Source organism: Osmerus eperlanus, chromosome 7, assembly GCF_963692335.1.
Source record: "Osmerus eperlanus chromosome 7, fOsmEpe2.1, whole genome shotgun sequence".
In the NCBI taxonomy this organism is placed as follows: Eukaryota; Metazoa; Chordata; class Actinopteri; order Osmeriformes; family Osmeridae; genus Osmerus; species Osmerus eperlanus.
The window spans coordinates 2,910,517-2,935,067 of NC_085024.1; the positions used below are offsets into that span (position 1 = coordinate 2,910,517).

The 24,551-nt window shown below is 49.8% G+C and overlaps 1 protein-coding gene across 1 annotated transcript in view; it reads left to right on the top strand.

Moving 5' to 3' along the window:
* Positions 1–24,551, top strand: part of LOC134023783 (cyclin-dependent kinase 14-like) — a 54,712-nt gene that overhangs the window by 22,974 nt on the left and 7,187 nt on the right. The window contains exons 3-5 of the mRNA XM_062466145.1: positions 10,573–10,812; positions 21,795–21,889; positions 23,520–23,599. Of these exons, the coding sequence (XP_062322129.1) occupies positions 10,573–10,812; positions 21,795–21,889; positions 23,520–23,599 (415 nt within the window). The remainder of the gene's footprint in view (positions 1–10,572; positions 10,813–21,794; positions 21,890–23,519; positions 23,600–24,551) is intronic.

Consider the following 24,551-nt stretch of genomic DNA (forward strand, 5'->3'; position numbering starts at 1 on the left):
GGGGGGAGGCAGGGGTGGAGGCAGGGGTGGAGGCGGGGGGGGGGGGGGGGTAGAAAGATAATCAATTGTTTTTGGCTTAGTCTTCATAGAGTAGCCTGCCCTAGTTCATCTTGGTAACACACACACACACAGTTAAGCCTAGCTACACACACACACACACACACACACACACACAGTTAAGCCTAGCTGCACACGTACGTGTTATCATCTTAAAATCACTTCATAAATCCCAAAGGAAATTCAATCGTCTTGCTATTGTGTGTCAGTGTGTAAGTGTGGCTGCATTTGTATTCCACTGGTATGGAACTCCACGACGGACAAAACAGTGGCCATGATGCAGAAGAACTAGATGAGACACTCTACTACAGCTCACACACACATACACGCTCACACACACAGAAACACACACAGTCACCGTCAGTAACGCCAGCTCTGTCGCTGCAGACTCCACTTCCACAATCTGCTTCCTCAAACTCCGAGGGCCGTACCATCTCTGCTGCGGTGCGGGGGCCGCTGGGCCGGAGGGATCGCTGACGCCCCCCCGGGAGAGCCCCTCTCGCCCGCCTGCTGCCCCGCGACACCATCCCAACGCACCCCCGCTCCCCAAGTCAGGGCTGTGAGAGAGCGAGGGCTTCAAGCTCTCCCTCCTCTCGGATTTTACCTCCCCTCACTCCCCCCACCTCCTCCCGGCTCCTGGTACGATCTCATTGCTCCCAGCCTGTTAGTGCGGTGAGAGGGAGAGAATTTGAGGGAGGGAGGGAGTGAGTATGAGAGAGAGAGAGAGATAGAGAGGGAGAGAGAGGGATGTTTTGAGCAGGTTTTGCAGGCAGAGTGATTAGTATGACTGCGCTGTCTGTTCCATAGTGGCTTCCTGCTATAAGGTAAGAAGAAGACTGACATTAGCTCTTATTTCCTGCATCCCTCCCTCCCTCGCTCCAGGTGCAGCTGTGAATGCCCGCTTGCGCGTGCGTATGTTTGTGTGCGTGATGTGATTGAGCGGGAACAGAAATCCCCAGACACATGCTGAACACACGCTACTGTACATGGGATAAGCATGTTGACGTTGTATCTAGAGCATGTCTGACAGGATCAGTGTTGAATGTGTATGTGTGTGTGTGTGTGTGTGTGTGTGTGCAGCGTGATGTGTGTGTGTGTGTGCAGCGTGATGTGGCTGTGTGTGTGTGCAGCGTGATGTGTGTGTGTGTGCTAGCTCACTACCGGCCCACCTGAGACTAGCTGTGTCTGATTGTGGAGGATGGAGCGAGGGAGGGATGGGGGGATGAATGAAGGGAGAGTTAGAAGGAAGGTGTGTGGAAGGGCTGACTGTTAATGGCCCTCATCTGCTGTTTGCAAACAGCGAGCCTGCAGAGATAATCTACTGCTCTCTCCCTCGGTTTCTCTCTCTATGTCTCTCTATCTTTCCACCTCTCCCTGTCTTTCACTCTCTGTCTTACTCTCTCTTTCTCTCAGTCACGCTGTTTTCTGTCATTCCTCTTCTCCCGCCTTCCCTCCGTCTGGCATACAATGTCTCAGCTAACAGAGACAGCTGTGTAGTGGTGTAGCACTCTCTCTTTCTCCCTCTCTCCCTGTCTCTCTCTCTCCCTCCTTGTCTCTCTCCTTGTATTTCCCTGTCTCTCTCCCTGTCTCTCCCTCCTTCTCTGTCCCTCCCTCTCTCCATGTCTCTCTCTCTTTCTCCCTCTCTGCCTGTCTCCCTGTCTCTCTCTTTCCTTGTCTCTCTCTCCCTCTATCTCTCCCTCTCCTCTCTCTCTCCCTGTCTCTCTCCCTCTCCTCTCTCTCTCCCTGTCTCCCTCTCCTCTCTCTCTCCCTCTCTCTCTCCCTCTCCTCTCTCTCTCCCTGTCTCTCTCCCTCTCCTCTCTCTCTCCCTGTCTCCCTCTCCTCTCTCTCTCCCTGTCTCCCTCTCCTCTCTCTCTCCCTGTCTCTCTCCCTCTCCTCTCTCTCTCCCTGTCTCTCTCTCCTCTCTCTCTCCCTGTCTCCCTCCCCTCTCTCTCTCCCTGTCTCTCTCCCTCTCCTCTCTCTCTGCCTGGCTTCCTTCCCTGGGGATTGGCAGTGTCACCCCTGGGGGAGGAGGAGGTAGAGTAAGGAGGAGAGGAGAGAGACTAGGAAGAAAAACGAACATCGGAAGAAAAAAAGATTTGAGAGAGATGTTCAAAGTCAGTAGAAAGGGTTTAAAAGGGAGCATTCCTACTCAGCGCGAAGCAACATTATTTTATTGGGTCAGGCGAAATGCGAAAACATGAACCATTGGCAAACAGCCTCGTGCATAGCCAAAAATAACCACGCCAAAAACAAACACTCTGTTTCAGGTAACTTGATAAATTCAAATTCCATGACAACGCAGCTTTTGTTAATGGTCCTGTGGCCCTGAGTACAGGGAGATGTTACCGGAAGATTTCCCAGAGGCTGCTCATCGCCCCCAACTCTCCACACGGGAGGGAGAGAGGAAGAGAGATGGAGGAAGAGGAGGGAGAGAGGAAGAGAAGGATGAAGGGAAAGGAAGTGTGGGGAGAGAGGGAGGGAGGGAGGGAGGTGGGGAGAGAAAAGAGACAGGTGAAGGAGTCAGGTGAGTCAGTAGATGGATGTTGACTAGACAGGATGTGGTCCTAGTCTGTAGATAAGTTCTTCCATGTCTTCCCAGCCAGGCCCAAGATAAGCCCCCGCAGTGTTGACATCTCAGCCAGGGTCTGTGTTCCCTTCTCAGCGCACCAGCAACTGGGGTCCAACCCAGCTGAACGTAGGGAAGGTGGTTTGGAACCAGGCGGCCACAATGTAGCAGCTGTGTCAGTTCTACTGTCAACCACGGCCACTCGCCTTCCCCTTGGTCTAATGACACATGCTAGTTGTTTCTTCACACACGCACACATTTTTGTGATGTTTGTTCATGCATATCTTACACTGTCAGGTGTTGTTGATGCCCATGCGCTCCTGCCTTGATGTGAGAATACCCTGTGACCCAGTGAGACCTTCTCAGGGCCAAGGGGGACTCACAGGCGCCTGGATCTGCTGAAGAGCTTTCTGTGACGGGGCGGGGTGGTGCTGGAGAGGGTCACTTCACATCCACGCTCCTGGATGAAGCGTTGCTGCGTTCCAGGCGCTGTGAGAGCTCACTGACTGCCACGGTCGTCGGGTGTAGAGCCTCACTCATCATGACACCACGCTAGCCAGACATTCACCTTGTTTATGCTGAGAGAGAGAGAGACAGAGAGACAGACAGACAGAGAGTTAAGAGAGTTAAGAGAGAACAGAGAGGGACAAATGGAGGGAAAGAGACAAATAGAGAGGCAGAGATGGAAAGAGAAAGCGATGGAAAAAGAGAGAGAGCGAGCGAGAGAGAGAGAGAGATACAGAAAGAGGTATACTGAGAGCGAGGGAGGAGAGAGCCACACATTTAGCTTGAGTGAAGGCTATTCATCTGGCAGTGATCTAATGTATGAAGGGCTTCCACTTAGAGCCTCAGGCCCAGCATCGTTATGTGGAACTGATACCTTTACATTTACATTAAGTCATTTAGCAGGCGCTCTTATCCAGAGCGACTTACAGTAAGTACAGGGACATTCCCCCCGAGGCAAGTAGGGTGAAGTGCCTTGCCCAAGGACACAACGTCATTTGGCACAGCCAGAATCAAACCGGCAACCATCTAGCCCGATTCCCTAACCGCTCAGCCACCTGACTCCCATTTGGGCCCCCCCTTCTCTCTGAGGCTCAGTAAACCGGGTAGGCTGGGTGTTAGCCTGAGCTAGGCTAGGTTTGCCTATGCTAGGCTAGGTTAGGCTAAATTGGGGTGGGCTACTCTAGGCTAGGTTAAGTTAGGCTAGGCTAGCCTGGAGTGGGCTAAAATAGCCTGAGTTTGGCTAGGCTAGGGTAGGCTGCATTGGGCTAATCTAGGCTAGGCTGGGTTCATCTTAAATAGACTAGTCTAGGTTCCATAGGGCTGGAGCTCATTTCAAATCAGCATTCATACTGTGAGAGCCTGTATGTGAACAGCGGCTTGGCCCTGGAGCCAGGTTGAGCACTGACCTGACCCTGACTGAACACTAGGGCTTCCTGGTCAAGGCCTAGTTCATGGCTCAGTTTGTACCTGGCTTTCTCTCTGCAGATTACCATGTTTTATGTACTGCTCTGTGGTCCAGGTCAGGTTTCATTCTCTGGGCACCACTGCGTCTGCACTGGAGCAGGCCGGGCCGGAGTGGGCTAGGCCAGGCAGGGCTAGGTTAGGGCAGACTGGAGTGTGTTGGCAGGGCTAGTTTAGGGCAGACTGGAGTGTTCTAGGCAGGGCTAGATTAGGGCAGACTGGAGTGTGTAGGCAGGGCTAGGTTAGGGCAGACTGGAGTGTTCTAGGCAGGGCTAGATTAGGGCAGACTGGAGTGTGTAGGCAGGGCTAGGTTAGGGCAGACTGGAGTGTTCTAGGCAGGGCTAGTTTAGGGCAGACTGGAGTGTTCTAGGCAGGGCTAGGTTAGGGCAGACTGGAGTGTGTAGGCAGGGCTAGGTTAGGGCAGACTGGAGTGTTCTAGGCAGGGCTAGATTAGGGCAGACTGGAGTGTGTAGGCAGGGCTAGGTTAGGGCAGACTGGAGTGTTCTAGGCAGGGCTAGGTTAGGGCAGACTGGAGTGTGTAGGCAGGGCTAGGTTAGGGCAGACTGGAGTGTTCTAGGCAGGGCTAGGTTAGGGCAGACTGGAGTGTGTAGGCAGGGCTAGGTTAGGGCAGACTGGAGTGTGTAGGCAGGGCTAGGTTAGGGAAGACTGGAGTGTGTAGGCAGGGCTAGGGTCACCCTTGTCATCTCACGATCACAACTTCCCCAGCTCTCTCACTCTCACTCTTAAAAGACCCCAACCAGACAGAACAGTTCAGACCCTACATCAACAGACATGCAGTGTGTCCTCCTTGATCTTCTAACCGCCGTGGTCTAGCATCTTCTGAGAGAGTGTTTCATCTCCGGTAACGAGGCCAGGAGTGGGCGGGAGGACGGACATGTGTATATCTTGTTCCGCCGTTGATGCTAATTAGCAAGTGAGCAGACAGTCATCCACATAACTCAGGGCTTGGTAGCTCACCACTCTCCAGGAGGGATGAGCATGAACATAAGCATGGGTTTAGCTATTTATACTGGAATAATTAACTCTTACATTACCAATTACTGCGGTAGCTACAGCAGGAATTATGTTAATCACCTGGTTGGGAACTAAGTTATTTGGGATTGAATCTAAAAACTATTTCTGCAATGATACTATTGACTGTCAGGGTAGAGGGCTGTTGAATCCTGTTCCTGGTGAGATAGATCTACCCTCATGTTGGTTTACACTATGACCTGACCCTGTTCCAGGTTCCCTCTGTCTATCCCTCCATCCATCCCTCTCTCCATCTATCTGTCTACCTCCATCCATCTTTATCCCTCCCTCCCTCCGTGCCTCTCCAGCAGTGTTTCCTCCAGCTCTAGGCGTTGCCTTGTGGAGGTGTCAGTGCTGTGACATGTGAAAGCCACACCGCGGCAGGGAGCTCTCCAACAATAGAAGTTGTGAAAGATGCCGCCAAGTTAGCACCGACAAGCCCCCCACTCGCCCCTGCCCCGCCCCCCTGCCCTGCAGCCAATCACCTCCAACACAATAGCCTGTGCCGTAGATAGCGAGCGAGGAGAGGAGGAGGAGGAGAGGAGGATGAGGTATTGTTTTCCACTCGGCGTATCGCCTCACCATCTCCTTTCTCAGAACTGAGAGTGATCCGGGCAGGCTGACAGGGCCTTTGTCTGCGCGGGACAGGAAGTGAGATACTTCGGGGGGTAGTGAGGGTGGCTGACTTAACAAGGCTGGGATAGGATGTGCATTTAACCCAGTGTTGGGGGTGGTGAGGTGCCTGAGTTAACAGGGCTGGGATAGGATGTGCATTTAACCCAGTGTTGGGGGTGGTGAGGTGCCTGAGTTAACAGGGCTGGGATAGGATGTGCATTTAACCCAGTGTTGGGGGTGGTGAGGTGCCTGAGTTAACAGGGCTGGGATAGGATGTGCATTTAACCCAGTGTTGGGGGTGGTGAGGTGCCTGAGTTAACAGGGCTGGGATAGGATGTGCATTTAACCCAGTGTTGGGGGTGGTGAGGTGCCTGAGTTAACAGGGCTGGGAGAGGAACTGAGTTGAACCCAGTGTTGGGGGTGATGAGCGGTGGGGGGAAGGGGGGTTAACAAGGCTTGGAAAGGAGAACCCTCCTCCAGAGACGTGTGTGTGGTTGTGAACATCACCCTCCTCCAGAGACGTGTGTGTGGTTGTGAACATCACCCTCCTCCAGAGACGTGTGTGGTTGTGAACATCACCCTCCTCCAGAGACGTGTGTGTGGTTGTGAACATCACCCTCCTCCAGAGACGTGTGTGTGGTTGTGAACATCACCTTCCTCCAGAGACGTGTGTGTGGTTGTGAACATCACCCTCCTCCAGAGACGTGTATGTGGTTGTGAACATCACCCTCCTCCAGAGACGTGTGTGTGGTTGTGAACATCACCCTCCTCCAAAGACTTGTGTGTGGTTGTGAACATCACCCTCCTCCAAAGACGTGTGTGTGGTTGTGAACATCACCCTCCTCCAAAGACGTGTGTGTGGTTGTGAACATCACCCTCCTCCAGAGACGTGTATGTGGTTGTGAACATCACCCTCCTCCAGAGACGTGTGTGTGGTTGTGAACATCACCCTCCTCCAGAGACGTGTGTGTGGTTGTGAACATCACCCTCCTCCAGAGACGTGTGTGTGGTTGTGAACATCACTCTCCTCCAGAGACGTGTGTGTGGTTGTGAAAATCACTCACGCTGATGTCATCATGAAGCACTCAGCTGCTGCCAACTGCCCAGGACACCAACCCCCCCTCTCCCCCCCTCTCCCCCATCGTAATGGCTCTCTCTCCTCCTTCTCCTCTCTCTCCTCCCTCACCTCTCTCTCCTCCCTCCCTCACCTCTCTCTCCTCCCTCTCCTCTCTCTCCTCCTTCTCCTCTCTCTCCTCCCTCACCTCTCTCTCCTCCCTCCCTCACCTCTCTATCCTCCCTCTCCTCTCTCCTCCCTTTCCTCCTTGTCTTGTCTGTGTGGGTGCCTGGCAGGCGGGGTTTATACAAGGTCAAGCATCTCTCTCTCTCTGTCGCTGTCTCTCTCTTTCTCACTTTCTCTGTCTCTTTTTCTCTTTCTGTCTCTCTCTGTTTCTTTCACACTTTCTCTCTGTCTCTCTCTCAGTCTCTGTCTCTCTTTCTCTCTTTTTTTCTCTCTCTCGCTGTCTCGGTGTAGGATATAGGATTCAGGATGCATGATATAGCATGTAGGATACAGGAGTTAGGATGTATGATGTAGGATGCATTATACAAGATGTAGGATATAAGATTCAGGATGCATGATATAGCATGTAGGATACAGGAGTTAGGATGTATGATGCATGATGTAGGATATAGGATGCAGGACTTAGACATAGCGTGCAAAAGACTTGTTTGTTTACACACGTCTTCTCCATGGAGACTGAGCGAGGATGATGGCCCTTACTGTGGCTATGTTTGTTGATGTCTACAAGAAGGCTCTGCGTGTACTCATACATGCGTGAACATATAGTGTGTGTGTGTGTGTGTCTGTGTGTACTCAGTCATGTGTGGACAAATACTCTGTGTGTGTGCGTGGATATGTGTGTCCAATGCGTCTCTGTGTGTGTGTGTGCGTGGATATGTGTGTCCAATGCGTCTCTGTGTGTGTGTGTGTGTGTGTGTGTGTGTCTGTATGTGTGCGTTTCCATGAGTGTGAGATGACATTACCCTGGGCATGGAGCGGCCTCCTAACCCTGGAGTTTTTCTCTTCCTGTAGTCTGAAGGGTAGAATCTTTCTTCTTCTCTAGTCTGAAGGGTAGAATCTTTCTTCTTCTCTAGTCTGAAGGGTAGAATCTTTCTTCTTCTCTAGTCTGAAGGGTAGAATCTTTCTTCTTCTCTAGTCTGAAGGGTAGAATCTTTCTTCTTCTCTAGTATGAAGGGTAGAATCTTTCTTCTTCTCTAGTCTGAAAGGTAGAATCTTTCTTCTTCTCTAGTCTGAAGGGTAGAATCTTTCTTCTTCTCTAGTCTGAAGGGTAGAATCTTTCTTCTTCTCTAGTCTGAAGGGTAGAATCTTTCTTCTTCTCTAGTCTGAAGGGTAGAATCTTTCTTCTTCTCTAGTCTGAAAGGTAGAATCTTTCTTCTTCTCTAGTCTGAAGGGTAGAATCTTTCTTCTTCTCTAGTCTGAAGGGTAGAATATTTCTTCTTCTCTAGTCTGAAGGGTAGAATCTTTCTTCTTCTCTAGTCTGAAGGGTAGAATCTTTCTTCTTCTCTAGTCTGAAGGGTAGAATCTTTCTTCTTCTCTAGTCTCAAGGGTAGAATCTTTCTTCTTCTCTAGTCTCAAGGGTAGAATCTTTCTTCTTCTCTAGTCTGAAAGGTAGAATCTTTCTTCTTCTCTAGTCTGAAGGGTAGAATCTTTCTTCTTCTCTAGTCTCAAGGGTAGAATCTTTCTTCTTCTCTAGTCTGAAGGGTAGAATCTTTCTTCTTCTCTAGTCTGAAGGGTAGAATCTTTCTTCTTCTCTAGTCTGAAGGGTAGAATCTTTCTTCTTCTCTAGTCTCAAGGGTAGAATCTTTCTTCTTCTCTAGTCTCAAGGGTAAAATCTTTCTTCTTCTCTAGTCTGAAAGGTAGAATCTTTCTTCTTCTCTAGTCTGAAAGGTAGAATCTTTCTTCTTCTCTAGTCTGAAGGGTAGAATCTTTCTTCTTCTTCTCTAGTCTCAAGGGTAGAATCTTTCTTCTTCTCTAGTCTGAAGGGTAGAATCTTTCTTCTTCTCTAGTCTGAAGGGTAGAATCTTTCTTCTTCTCTAGTCTGAAGGGTAGAATCTTTCTTCTTCTCTAGTCTGAAGGGTAGAATCTTTCTTCTTCTCTAGTCTCAAGGGTAGAATCTTTCTTCTTCTCTAGTCTGAAGGGTAGAATCTTTCTTCTTCTCTAGTCTGAAAGGTAGAATCTTTCTTCTTCTCTAGTCTGAAAGGTAGAATCTTTCTTCTTCTCTAGTCTGAAGGGTAGAATCTTTCTTCTTCTCTAGTCTCAAGGGTAGAATCTTTCTTCTTCTCTAGTCTGAAGGGTAGAATCTTTCTTCTTCTCTAGTCTGAAGGGTAGAATCTTTCTTCTTCTCTAGTCTGAAGGGTAGAGTGGCTCGTTAGTGGGGTGTTGTCAGTTCCTCCTGTGGAGGTCTTGTTTTCACGTCTGTGTCTGTTAGAGACTAGTAGTGTCTGGGCTCCCTCTGACCTGACACCAGCCGTGAGGGTGTTAGACACACACATACACACACCAGCCGTGAGGGTGTTAGATACACACACACATACACACACAGACCAACATACACAGACATACAGACAAAACATACACACAGACACATACAGACGCACACACGCACGGTTGCCATGGATACGGCACACAACCCGTGTTTCTGACAGAGGCCCGTCCGCACGGAGCGGAAACGAGAGACGCCGGCGTCGCTTTCCCTTTGCCTGACCTCCCGCCTCGCCGCCCCCCCCCACCACCAGCAGACACGAGGCCACGAGCCACACAGACCACACAGACCACACAGACCACACAGGCCACACAGACCACACAGACCACACAGGCCACACAGACCACACAGACCACACAGACCACACAGGCCACACAGACCACACAGGCCACACAGACCACACAGACCACACAGACCACACGGGCCACACGGGCCACACGGGCCACACGGGCCACACAGACCACACAGGCCACACAGGCCACACAGGCCACACAGGCCACACAGGCCACACAGACCACACAGACCACACAGGCCACACAGGCCACACAGACCACACAGGCCACACAGGCCACACAGACCACACAGACCACACAGGCCACACAGGCCACACAGGCCACACAGTCGCTTGTGTGTGGAAAAGTTCCAGCGCGCGTTAGGAAGCGGGCCGGGGTAAACCTAGCTGGCCGCGCTCTGCAAGGTGACTCCCTCCATGCTGGAGAGCCGAGTGATTAGAGAGGCTGGGACCGGGGAGTCGTGGACTGAATATTTAATCTGGTGGGGGGGGGGCACAACACGACACGCCGCCTGACTTTTGTGTCCAGTGTGTGCATTTGTCTACTGTAAGAATGGACAGGAGCCTGTAGGTGAGGAAGTGTGTGTGTCTGAGTGTGTGTGTGGGGGTGGGGGGGGGAGGCTGTGAGGGAGCGTTGAAAGTGAGGAGACTGGAGCTGTTTTGATCAGAGACATGGAGATGAAGGAACTCTCATCCTATCAGAGACTCCACAGGGAAGGAGACATCCATACCGATAGCGAGATGAAAAGATGCTTGTAGTTCGAGTAGAGGAAGGATGGAGGGAGGGAGGTTTTTTGGGGCCAAACATCGATTAATGCAAGGTATCTCACTTTCTTTTTCTCTTCCCTTTATCTTCCTCTCCCCCTCTCTCTCTCTTTGTATCCCTCTCCCCCTTCTCTCCCTCCCTCTCTATCTCTCTCTTTCCTTTCGTCTCTCTCTCTCTTGCTCTCCCTGTGTTTCTCCGGCATCCCCCCCCTCAGATATGTGTCACGAAGATGTCCACGCGCGGCTGCCAGGGAAGCGACTCCGTCATCAAGCCCCTGGCCACCATCCCTGAGGACAGGAAGGTCCAGCGCACGCAGAGCGGCTTCGACACGTTCGACAAGCCGGCCAACCAGGTGAAGAGGGTCCACTCGGAGAACAACACCTGCATCAGCTCCAAGAGCTCCTCCAGCGGGAAGGAGTCGCCCAAACTACGCCGGCACTCCAGCCCCAGCTCTGTGAGTCCTGACAGGCGGGGAGTGTCTCTGTGTGTGTGTCCTGTTAGCACACCTGCTAATGCTAACATCTGTGTGTGTGTCCTGTTAGCACACCTGCTAATGCTAACATCTGTGTGTGTGTCCTGTTAGCACACCTGCTAATGCTAACATCTGTGTGTGTGTCCTGTTAGCACACCTGCTAATGCTAACATCTGTGTGTGTGTCCTGTTAGCACACCTGCTAATGCTAACATCTGTGTGTGGGCTCTATTAGCACACCTGCTAATGCTAACATCTGTGTGTGGGCCCTATTAGCACACCTGCTAATGCTAACATCTGTGTGTGGGCCCTGTTAGCACACCTGCTAATGCTAACATCTGTGTGTGTGTCCTGTTAGCACACCTGCTAATGCTAATATGGGAGTCAAGTGGCTGAGCGGTTAGAGAATCGGGCTAGTAATCAGGAGGTCGCTGGTTCAATTCCTGGCTGAGTCAAACAACGTTGTGTCCTTGGGCAAGGCACTTCACCCTACTTGCCTACATGTCCCTCTACTTACTGCAAGTCGCTCTGGATAAGAGCGTCTGCTAAATGACTAAATGTAAATGTAATATCTGTGGGTGGGCCCTGTTAGCACACCTGCTAATGCTAACATCTGTGTGTGTGTGTGTGTCCTGGAAGCGCACGTGCTAATGCTAAAATCTGTGTGTGTGTTGTGTTAGTGTACATGCTGAAATCTGTACATGCTAATATCTCTGTGTGCGTATGCGTGTGTATCCTGTTACTGTGCATGCTAATTGAGTGTGTTATTGTGTATGTGTGTCTTTCTTTGCCCTGTCACTGTACATTATCATTTATCTCTGAGGATGTGTGCGTTTACCCTGTCAGACTACTCCACGTCAAACATGCATCTTTGTGTGTGTGTGTGTGTGTGTGTGTGTGTGCATCTTGTTAACACAACATCTGTGAGCAGAGAGGCTTTCTGCTGTCATTCCCATGTTCTCATGTTGTCTAACTAGCAGAACCTCATTCTGCCTGTCTCAAACACCAATCACAGTCCGCCTCTCAGAGCCGGGGTGATGAGCTTGTTTACCCACAACACAGTTCCTTCACCATGGAAATGAGATTCAGGTTGCAATCACATTCTTTGTTAAGTTGTGTTTATTGTGCGCACAAATTAGATATATTAGGGAAATATGGTGCTTGATTAGTTACCTGCCAGTGTGTGTGTGTGTGTGTGTTGCTAGTGATGTCTCTTCCTGTCCTGGTCTCATATTAACATTTCATGGAGTAGCACTCTGGCAGAGGATGGCATGCTGTGCTGCTCTGCTGCACAGTCACGGGCCTCAGCAACCAGCATAGACCTCCTCACACACTGCATTCACCAATTAAACCTTCTGTTCACCAGAATGCCCCCCAGAACACACACACACACACACACTGACAGCTGTGGGTCTTAGTCTCCTGATCCACAGGAAGGACATTATGTACTGAATCTCCCAGCATGCATTGAGGGTGATGCCCGAGGGACTGCCGTGTCATACTCTGTCATAGGAAGAGCAATGTGGAGCCTTGTAACTGTGTGTGTGTGTGCAGCTGTGTCTGGGTCTATACTGTTGAGTCTTAAGGGAGTGAGTGCTGTGCCATATTACATTGCCCTGCTGTATCTAACCTCTGACCCGCTAGGATAGCCTGGCCTGTGACCTTCCACTTCTACACACACACACACACACACACACACACACACACACACACACACACGCACACACACACATAGGAAATGGAAATGGCTGAAGTATCAACTAATGGATGTAGATATAATCCATTTGATTGCGGCTTCAGAGGAAATTAATGAACTGTGAGTGCACCTATTGCATCCAGACAGACAACCAGCCTGCCAAACAGACAGACAGCCACACTGATAGACGACAAGCCAGCCAACCAGCCAGCCAGCCAGCCCTCCAACCAGGACACTTAAGTGTGTGTGTGTGTGTGGAGGGAGCGTGTGTGTTTGTGTCAGGGCATGTGTGTGTGTTTAGGGGTGCCTGTGTGAGTGTGTGGGGGGGGGGGGGGGGGGTGTAGGAAGGGGGTGTGTAAGTGTGTGTGCAGGGAGGGGTGTGTGTGTGTTTAGCCACAGCAGGCTTCACCAGATGCAGTTCAATCAGAGAAAGTAGAACAGGTATGACTGTTAGTGTGAGAAGCGTACTCCTCGAGGGCTAGGCGATAAAACGATATACCGGTACTGGTACCGCGGTACGTTGATGAGATGTATTTACCATAGTTATTGTTTAATCAGTTTTCTTCTACCTGCAGACACACTGCATGAACAGCCAATCGTTTAGCACTACTGTACCAGACCACACACCGCTAGCTTGCTTACTTCTACTACTGTACCAGACCACACACCGCTAGCTAGCTTACTTCTACTACTGTACCAGACCACACACCGCTAGCTTGCTTACTTCTACTACTGTACCAGACCACACACCGCTAGCTAGCTTACTTCTACTACTGTACCAGACCACACCCCGCTAGCTACCATATTTCTACTACTGTACCAGACCACACACTGCTAGCGAGCTTACTTCTACTACTGTACCAGACCACACACCGCTAGCTACCATACTTCTACTACTGTACCAGACCACACACCGCTAGCTACCATACTTCTACTACTGTACCAGACCACACACCGCTAGCTACCATACTTCTACTACTGTACCAGACCACACACCGCTAGCTACCATACTTCTACTACTGTACCAGACCACACACCGCTAGCTACCATACTTCTACTACTGTACCAGACCACACACCGCTAGCGAGCTTACTTCTACTACTGTACCAGACCACACACCGCTAGCTACCATACTTCTACTACTGTACCAGACCACACACCGCTAGCTACCATACTTCTACTACTGTACCAGACCACACACCGCTAGCTACCATACTTCTACTACTGTACCAGACCACACACTGCTAGCGAGCTTACTTCTATTACTGTACCAGACCACACACCGCTAGCTACCATACTTCTACTACTGTACCAGACCACACACCGCTAGCTACCATACTTCTACTACTGTACCAGACCACACACCGCTAGCTACCATACTTCTACTACTGTACCAGACCACACACCGCTAGCTACCATACTTCTACTACTGTACCAGACCACACACACCGCTAGCTACCATACTTCTACTACTGTACCAGACCACACACCGCTAGCTATCTTATTTCTACTACTGTACCAGACCACACACCGCTAGCTACCATACTTCTACTACTGTACCAGACCACACACCGCTAGCTACCATACTTCTACTACTGTACCAGACCACAGACCGCTAGCTACCATACTTCTACTACTGTACCAGACCACACACCGCTAGCTACCATACTTCTACTACTGTACCAGAACACACACCACTAGCGAGCTTACTTCTACTACTGTACCAGACCACACACCGCTAGCTACCATACTTCTACTATTGTACCAGACCACACACCGCTAGCTACCATACTTCTACTACTGTACCAGACCACACACTGCTAGCGAGCTTACTTCTATTACTGTACCAGACCACACACCGCTAGCTACCATACTTCTACTACTGTACCAGACCACACACCACTAGCTACCATACTTCTACTACTGTACCAGACCACACACCGCTAGCTACCATACTTCTACTACTGTAGCAGACCACACACCGCTAGCGAGCTTACTTCTACTACTGTACCAGACCACACACTGCTAGCTACCATACTTCTACTACTGTACCAGACCACACACCGCTAGCTACCATACTTCTACTACTGTACCAGACCACACACCGCTAGCTACCATACTTCTACTACTGTACCAGACCACACACCGCTAGCTACCATACTTCTACTACTGTACCAGACCACACACCGCTAGCTTGCTTACTTCTACTACTGTACCAGACCACACACTGCTAGCTACCATACTTCTACTACTGTACCAGACCACACACCGCTAGCTATCATATTTCTACTACTGTACCAGACCACACACCGCTAGCTACCATACTTCTACTACTGTACCAGACCACACACCGCTAGCTATCTTATTTCTACTACTGTACCAGACCACACACCGCTAGCTAGCTAACTTCTACTATTGTACCAGACCACACACTGCTAGCTAGCTTACTTCTACTACTGTACCAGACCCCACACAGCTAGCTAGCTTACTTCTACTATTGTACCAGACCACACACTGCTAGCTAGCTTACTTCTACTACTGTACCAGACCACACACCGCTAGCTAGCTTATTTCTACTACTCTACCAGACCACACAACGCTAGCTATCTCATTTCTACTACTGTACCAGACCACACACTGCTAGCTAGCTTACTTCTACTACTGTACCAGACCCCACACAGCTAGCTAGCTTACTTCTACTATTGTACCAGACCGAACACTGCTAGCTAGCTTATTTCTACTACTCTACCAGACCACACAACGCTAGCTATCTTATTTCTACTACTGTACCAGACCACACACTGCTAGCTAGCTTACTTCTACTACTGTACCAGACCCCACACAGCTAGCTAGCTTACTTCTACTATTGTACCAGACCGAACACTGCTAGCTAGCTTACTTCTAGCACTGTGCCAGACCACACACCGCTAGCTAGCTAACTTCTACTATTGTACCAGACCAGATCAGAGGAGGGTGTGTGTGTGTGTGTAGGAAGGGGGTGTGTAAGTGTGTGTGCAGAGAGGGGTGTGTGTGTGTGTGTGTGTGTAGCTATCTTATTTCTACTACTGTACCAGACCCCACACAGCTAGCTAGCTTACTTCTACTATTGTACCAGACCACACATCGCTAGCTTGCTTACTTCTACTACTGTACCAGACCACACACCGCTAGCTAGCTTACTTCTACTATTGTACCAGACCACACACCGCTAGCTAGCTTACTTCTACTATTGTACCAGACCACACACCGCTAGATAGCTTACTTCTACTATTGTACCAGATCACACACCGCTAGATAGCTTACTTCTACTACTGTACCAGACCACACACCGCTAACTTGCTTACTTCTACTACTGTACCAGACCACACACTGCTAGCTAGCTTACTTCTACTACTGTACCAGACTACACACTGCTAGCTAGCTTACTTCTACTACTGTACCAGACCACACACTGCTAGCTAGCTTACTTCTACTATTTTACCAGACCACACACTGCTAGCTAGCTTACTTCTACTACTGTACCAGACCACACACTGCTAGCTAGCTTACTTCTACTATTGTACCAGACCACACACCGCTAGCTTGCTTACTTCTACTACTGTACCAGACCACAACAGCTACCTAGCTAATGCTTATGTTCCCCAAGATTTGTTGCTTTCGGTTTGTGTGGTTAGAATCAGAATCAGAATTCGGTTTATTCGCCATGTATGTTATACAAACACGGAATTTACTGTGGCAGGGAGGTGCAAACACTAAACATATATGAATCTTAAATTAAGTAAAGGTACAGAAGTTTAACTATTCCTAAGAACTAAACAATCTAAGAATAAAACAATTTAAATATAAAATAAAATATAAATAAAAATAAGAATAAGAATAAGAATGAGCAGCATGAGTGGTCAACATAGTGCAATAGTGCAATCAGATACTGGGTTAAATAATGAATGAATGTCAATGGAAGTCCTTGGCCTTGTTGAAGAGGCCAGTAGCAGATGGAAAGAAACTGTTCTTGCGTGAGGCGTGAGGTTTTGGTCCTGATGGACCGCAGCCTTCTGCCGGAGGGGAGTAGCTGGAACAGGGAGTGGCCAGGGTGGGAGGGGTCGGCCACAATCTTCCTCGCTCGCCTCAGGGTCCTCGAGGTGTGCAGGTCCTCGAGGGTAGGCAGATTGCAGACGATCACCTTCTCAGCAGTGCGGATGATACGCTGCAGTCTGCTTTTGTCAACTAGAGGGAGCTGATGTTCAGTTCCCACTTGAGGTCTGGGGAGAGGATGGTGCCCAGACAGCGGAAGGACTCCACAGTGTTGAATGGGGAGTCGCACAGGGTGATGGGGGTGAGTGGGGCTGTATTCTTCCTGAAGTCCACAAACATCTCCACTGTCTTAAGAGCATTGAGCTGTAAGTTGTTCTGGCTGCACCAAGTCACCAGGTTGTCAGCTTCCCACCTGTAATCAGACTCGTCCCCGTCAGAGATGAGCCCAATGAGGGTGGTGTCGTCTGCAAACTTCAGAAGTTTGACAGACGACAGATGACTGGAGGTGCAACTGTTGGTGTACAGGGAGAAGAGCAGAGGGGAAAGGACGCAGCCCTGAGGAGATCCGGTGCTGATGGACCGGGAGTCAGAGCCTTGTGTTCCCAGCTTGACGCACTGCTTCCTGTCAGACAGGAAGTCTGTGATCCACCTGCAGGTGGAGTCGGGCACGTTCAGCTGGGAGAGCTTGTCCTGAAGCAGGACGGGGATGATGGTGTTGAAGGCAGAGCTGAAATCCACAAACAGGATCCTGGCGTAGGATGCTGGGGAGTCCAGGTGCTGTAGGGTGAAGTGGAGGGCCATGTTAACGGCGTCATCCACCGACCTGTTGGCTCTGTAGGCAAACTGCAGTGGGTCCAGGAAAGGGTCGGTGATGGATTTGAGGTGTAACCACAGAGGTCAGGGCGACGGGTCTGTAGTCATTGAGTCCTGTTCTCCTTGGTTTTTTGGGCACAGGGATGATGGTGGAGGACTTGAGACAGGCTGGCACATGGCATGTCTCTAGGAAGGTGTTAAAGATGTTGGTAAACACCGGAGACAGCTGGTCAGCGCAGTGCTTGAGGGTGGCAGGAGAGACAGAGTCCGGCCCAGCTGCTTTGCGGGGGTTCTGCCTCTTACATTTACATTACATTTAGTCATTTAGCAGACGCTCTTATCCAGAGCGACTTACAGTAAGTACAGGGACATTCCCCCAAGTAGGGTGAAGTGCCTTGCCCAAGGACACAACGTCAGTTGGCATGACCGGGAATCGAACTGGCAACCTTCGGATTACTAGCCCGACTCCCTCACCGCTCAGCCAACTGACTGCCTCTTGAAAAGTCTGTTAACTTCACTCTCCTGAATGGAGAGTCGTCACTGTAGAGGGGGGGAGGCCTCCTGGGTGGGAGGGGGTAGTTCAGGACTGTCCAATTGTCTTTCAAATCTACACTAGAACTCGTTCAGGTCGTTGGCCAGGCGGGAATCGTTAGTGGAGTGGGGGGCTCCGGGCCTGTAGTTGTTAATCTGCCTGAGCCCTCTCCAGACAGAAGCAGAGTCGTTAGCAGAGAACTGGCGCTTCAGTCTCTCTGAGTACAGTCGTTTAGCCTCTCTCACTGCCTTGCTAAACCTGTTCTTCGACTCCTTGAATCTGTATCTATCCCCACTCCTAAAAGCTTCCTCCTTCTCTGACCTCAACCTTCTGAGCTCTGCTGAGAACCAGGGCTTGTCGTTGTTGAAGTTCACCCTGGTGCATGTTGTAATACAGCAGTCCTCACAGAAGCTGATGTATGATGTCACAGCCTCTGTGAGTTCATCCAGACTATTGGTAGCAGTCGTGAACATATCCCAGTCAGTACAGTCCAAGCACGCCCGCAGATCCTCCATAGCCTCACTGGTCCACTGTTTTGATGTCCTCACAACAGGTTTACAGAGCTTTAATTTCTGCCTGTATGCAGGAATCAGATGGACCATGGTATGGTCAGAGTGACCCAGTGCTGCACGAGGGACGGCGTGGTAGGCTCTACTGACTGTAGTGTAGCAGTGATCCAGAGTGTTCTCTTTTCTGGTTGGGCATTTGATGAATTGTCTGTATTTAGGGAGTTCGTGGCTGAGATAACCTTTGTTAAAGTCGCCGACTACGATAACAAGGGAATCCGGGTTTGCTCGCTCCACACTCAGAATCTGGTCGGCGAGCATGCGTTGGGCCTCTTTAACCTGTGGACCCGGCGCCATGTAGACTCCGACCAAAATGAGTGACGCAAATTCTCTTGGCTAGTAAAAAGGTTTACAGTTTATAAAAAATGATTCCAGATCCGGAGAACAATGTGGCAGAATCACTGTCACATCTACACACCAGCCACTGTTGATGTAGAAACAAATACCACCGCCTTTGGTTTTGCCGGAGAGTGCAGTGTCCCGGTCAGCTCTCACGAGTTGAAAGCCTGCCAGATGTAATGCGGTGTCCGGGATCAAATCGCACAGCCATGTCTCCGTGAAGCACAAAACCGAAGATGAAAGAAAGTCTCTGTTTTTCACCATCAGTAGCTGAAGTTCGTCCATTTTATTGCACAGTGAACGTACGTTGGAGAGGAAAAAACTTGGAAGCACTGTTCGGATTCCACGTCTGCGTAGCCGAACTAGCGCTCCCGCTCGCTTTCCCCTTCTTTGGCGTTTCACTGCATGGGCAAAGCCTAGCGCTGCACAGGCTAGAATTCTGACTAAATCTGCCTCTGGAAGCAGAAAAGTGGGAAATAAATCCATAGGAGTTGTAGTCCTGATGTTTAGAAGTACTTCTCTTGTTAGAGAACCCCGGACATCTTGGCAGAACACTGAATTAACAGACAAAACAAGACAATACAGAGCGCACCTAGCAACCGAGGCAGCCATCATCGGCGCCATCTTCGGCGTTAGGGTTAGGCTACTGCGAAAACTGTGAGAGGAGTAGTGGGCCTTGCTAGTAACAAGCATTATAACCCTTTGGCTTCTTTTGAGTTCTGTCTTAAAGATAATCCTCCGAAATATATAGGCTCTAGTTACTGACAATGATCAGTATATATATATATATATATATATATATATATATATATATACATTTGGGCCATAGCTCTCAGCCATATTCTCCTCCACCAGAAACAGTTCTCCGAGAGAACAATGTTAAATGATATTTCTGAATGGTTCTTAGTGTGGAGTCCTTGGTTGGGTTCTGTAAGAGAAGGAGATAAAGGATGCAGCACACATGCAGAGACGAGACATTTTCAGTTCTGCTGGTGACTCTTCTGATTCAGGAAGAGACATGGTCGTGGAGGGGGGTTGTCAGGCGTAGTGCATTCGGTGTAACATCTGATGTGTCTACCTTTATAAATCTGTTTCCTGTTCACCAACCATTAGCTGAGGCGAAGGCATGTCTAAAAATGATCACTCACACACACACACACTCACATACTCTCACACACACCGTGTTATGTAACAGATACAGATGGCTGTTGTCACCGCGGGTCTTCTCTTACCCAGGGTGTGTGTCAGGAAAGAACCTCATGAATCATATGTGACAGTCAGTATCATATGATCCCTGAGGAACACTGAGATACATGATACCTCCAGGATCCTCACCACACACACACACCTGCAGGATCCTCACCACACACACACACACCTGCAGGATCCTCACACACACACACCTGCAAGATCCTCACACACACACACACACACACCCTTTCATGACCCAGCCTACCCGGACAACCTCTCTTGACCAATTTGTTTCTTAGTTTTCTGTCCTTGTGGGGACTTCTGGTTCCCACACACACACACCAACCCTCCCCATCACACACACACACCAACCCTCCCCTCCACACACACACAAACACACACACACACACACACACTCTGGCTGGCAGGGAGCAGTGGAGACATGAGGGTCTGTAGACGGTCAGATTCAGGCCAGGGACCTAGACAGCACTGCTGTCTTCCCCCCCAGTCCTCTCACCCTACTGTGGTACTGTGGTAGAGGTGACACAGTCCTCTCACCCTACTGTGGTACTGTGGTAGAGGTGACACAGTCCTCTCACCCTACTGTGGTACTGTGGTAGAGGTGACACAGTCCTCTCACCTTACTGTGGTACTGTGGTAGAGGTGACACAGTCCCCTTACCCTACTGTGGTACTGTGGTAGAGGTGACACAGTCCTCTCACCCTACTGTGGTACTGTGGTAGAGGTGACACAGTCCTCTCACCCTACTGTGGTACTGTGGTAGAGGTGACACAGTCCTCTCACCTTACTGTGGTACTGTGGTAGAGGTGACACAGTCCTCTCACCTTACTGTGGTACTGTGGTAGAGGTGACACAGTCCCCTTACCCTACTGTGGTACTGTGGTAGAGGTGACACAGTCCTCTCACCCTACTGTGCTACTGTGGTAGAGGTGACACAGTCCTCTCACCCTACTGTGGTACTGTGGTAGAGGTGACACAGTCCTCTCACCCTACTGTGGTACTGTGGTAGAGGTGACACAGTCTTCTTACCCTACTGTGGTACTGTGGTAGAGGTGACACAACCCTCTCACCCTACTGTGGTACTGTGGTAGAGGTGACAGAGTCCTCTCACCTTACTGTGGTACTGTGGTAGAGGTGACACAGTCTTCTTACCCTACTGTGGTACTGTGGTAGAGGTGACACAGTCCCCTTACCCTACTGTGGTACTGTGGTAGAGGTGACACAGTCCTCTCACCCTACTGTGGTACTGTGGTAGAGGTGACACAGTCCCCTCACCCTACTGTGGTACTGTGGTAGAGGTGACACAGTCCCCTCACCCTACTGTGGTACTGTGGTAGAGGTGACACAGTCCCCTCACCCTACTGTGGTACTGTGGTAGAGGTGACACAGTCTTCTTACCCTACTGTGGTACTGTGGTAGAGGTGACACAGTCTTCTTACCCTACTGTGGTACTGTGGTAGAGGTGACACAACCCTCTCACCCTACTGTGGTACTGTGGTAGAGGTGACAAAGCCTGACAATGGTTTCATTTAGCAGACAATTTTTTTAAGTGACGGTCGGAGGATGGGGGGATTCAAACCTGACAAAAGTTGTTGTGTCTGTGTCTCTGTGTGAGTCAGTGCGTGTGTGAATCTGTGTGTGTGTGTGTGTTTGTGAGCTACACCCTGTATACATTATTTTCAGAAGCATCTCTGTCACCCTGTCCTCTAGCCCTGATAACCCTGCCGCCCCGCCCCTGATAACCCTGCCGCCCTGTCTTCCTGTGTGTGTTTCAGCCCACAAGCCCCAAGTTTGGCAAGGCAGACTCCTATGAGAAACTAGAGAAGCTGGGAGAAGGATCGTACGCCACTGTTTACAAAGGGAAAAGCAAGTAAGTAGATAGTGTGTGTTAATGCCTGTCTGTGTTTGCATGTGTGTGTATGTGCATATATATATATATATATATATATATATATATATATATATATATATATATATATATATATATATATTATATTAGTGGTGGGCATACATTTTTTTAATCTAGATTAATCTCACTGTAATCTTGGTCATTTTAATCTAGATTAATCTAGGTTAAAATGGCTCATTTGAATTCCGCCGAAGGCATTCAGAACATGTGTGCTACGCAAATAAGGACTAAAACTAAGTCTTTGAGAACGGGTTTCTCAAGCCAGGTGGCGCATTAGACCAGGAGCTCATCTCCTGTTTCCAAAATGCATCACAAACTGTTCAACAAACTGAGAAAGCTGTTCTACTATGATAATTTGTGATGAAAATAAATTATGTTCAATAAGATTTACTTGTGTTTATTAACTGTTTATTAGATTAGTTAGCTTGGCTGATAGAGCTGTGGTGACGGGCTTGCCTCGGTTGCACTCAAACATCGTAGTTTGACGACGACTCTTCCCCTGCGCTACATCAGTGCTTGGCCCGGCATCTTCCGCATTAGCTAAGGGATGCTTTGCGTTTAGGTGGTATTTGAGACTGGAAGAACTCCTACAGTAAACTAATTCTGCATAGCACAAGGTGCAAACAACCTAAGTCTTGTCGAGGTCTCCATTGGGAAGCTTTTTAAAAATACATTCTCCCTGAAGCAACCAGGCGTCAACAAACCGCAGCGGGTTAACGCGCATTAACACCGATAACGGCCCACCACTACTATATATATTTAGGCATAGAGAATAATAATGTTGTGTTATGTGTTTATAAATCAATCTCAAACTTGATTCAGTGACTCAATCTTGCTTGATAAGCAATACCAATTTAGATGCACATACTAGCATGTAATTATGAATCAGAAACAGGGAGAGTTAATGAAAGGGCCATAACAGCTATTGTGCTTATTCTGTACTTAATTATTTTTTATATTTATTTCTGTAATAAGAAAATGCAAATGCAAAGCATGAAATTGTGTGTGTTTCATTAAATGACCCTGGGATAAACAGTACAACGATTGTTTCAAATTTGTATTCATCCCTTCTGCTTTTGTGTTTATGCCCTGCAGTAAAATAATCAGGTCTGACGAATGAAAATGCAGAGAATTACATTCCCACTCACCATTTATAGATTGAAATTTATCGGGCCTATTTGTCACCTTAATGACGTTATTTTGTGTTTCTGTCCTGTAAGATGTATTTGATGTGAGAAAGCTGTTCTCCCTGGTCCCCCAGTCCTGGAGCTGCTATCAGCTAACAGCTCCCTAGCAACACCCACAATGACTTCCTCACATCCCTGCCTCTCTCCGGATATTGCACTCTCTCTGACACTCTCTCGGGCCACAGAAACAAATACATTTACATTTTTACGCTTTATCCATTTAGCAAACGCTTTTATCCAAAGCGATATCCAAGTGCTTGTAGGAAGTTCAGCAGAAGATCAAGAATCAGAAGAGCATTAGTCCTAACGGTGTTTCTGTGGTCAGAATCAAGGAGCCATCTGAATTTGAGTGCTAAATAATCACATTACCCAACTGATGTTTTGATTGGTTGTGTTGTTGCCAGGGTGAACGGGAAGCTGGTGGCGCTGAAGGTGATTCGCCTGCAGGAGGAAGAGGGCACGCCCTTTACAGCCATCAGGGAAGGTGGGGCCAGTTGTGGGGGTGGGGCCAGTTGTGGGGGCGGGGCCAGTTGTGGGGGCGGGGCCATTTGTGGGGGTGGGGTCAGTGGTGGGTTTGTGGCGGGGTCAGTTATGTGGCCAGTTGTGGGGGTGGGGCCAGTTATGGGGGCGGGGCAAGTTGTGGGGGGTGGGGCGGTTCCTGTTGTTCCATGGAGGTGGGGTAGGGCATGTTGTTCCATGGAGGTGGGGCGGGGCCTGTTGTTCCATGGAGGTGGGGTAGGGCATGTTGTTCCATGCAGGTGGGGCGGGGCCTGTTGTTCCATGGAGGTGGGGCGGGGCCTGTTGTTCCATGGAGGTGGGGCGAGGCCTGTTGTTCCATGGAGGTGGGGTAGGGCATGTTGTTCCATGGAGGTGGGGTAGGGCATGTTGTTCCATGGAGGTGGGGTAGGGCATGTTGTTCCATGGAGGTGGGGTAGGGCATGTTGTTCCATGGAGGTGGGGCAGGGCATGTTGTTCCATGGAGGTGGGGCGGGGCCTGTTGTTCCATGGAGGTGGGGCGGGGCCTGTTGTTCCATGGAGGTGGGGCGGGGCCTGTTGTTCCATGGAGGTGGGGCGGGGCCTGTTGTTCCATGGAGGTGGGGCGAGGCCTGTTGTTCCATGGAGGTGGGGCGGGCCTGTTGTTCCATGGAGGTGGGGTAGGGCATGTTGTTCCATGGAGGTTGGGTAGGGCATGTTGTTCCATGGAGGTGGGGCGGGGCCTGTTGTTCCATGGAGGTGGGGCGGGGCCTGTTGTTCCATGGAGGTGGGGCCTTCCATCCCTCCATCTCTCTATCACTCCATCCCACCCCGTCCCTCCCTTCATCTCTCCATCACTCCATCTCTCTATCACTCCATCCCTCCATTTCTCTATCACTCTATCCCTCCCCTTCCCTCCATCTCTCTATCACTCCATCCCTCCCCTTCCATCCCTCCATCAC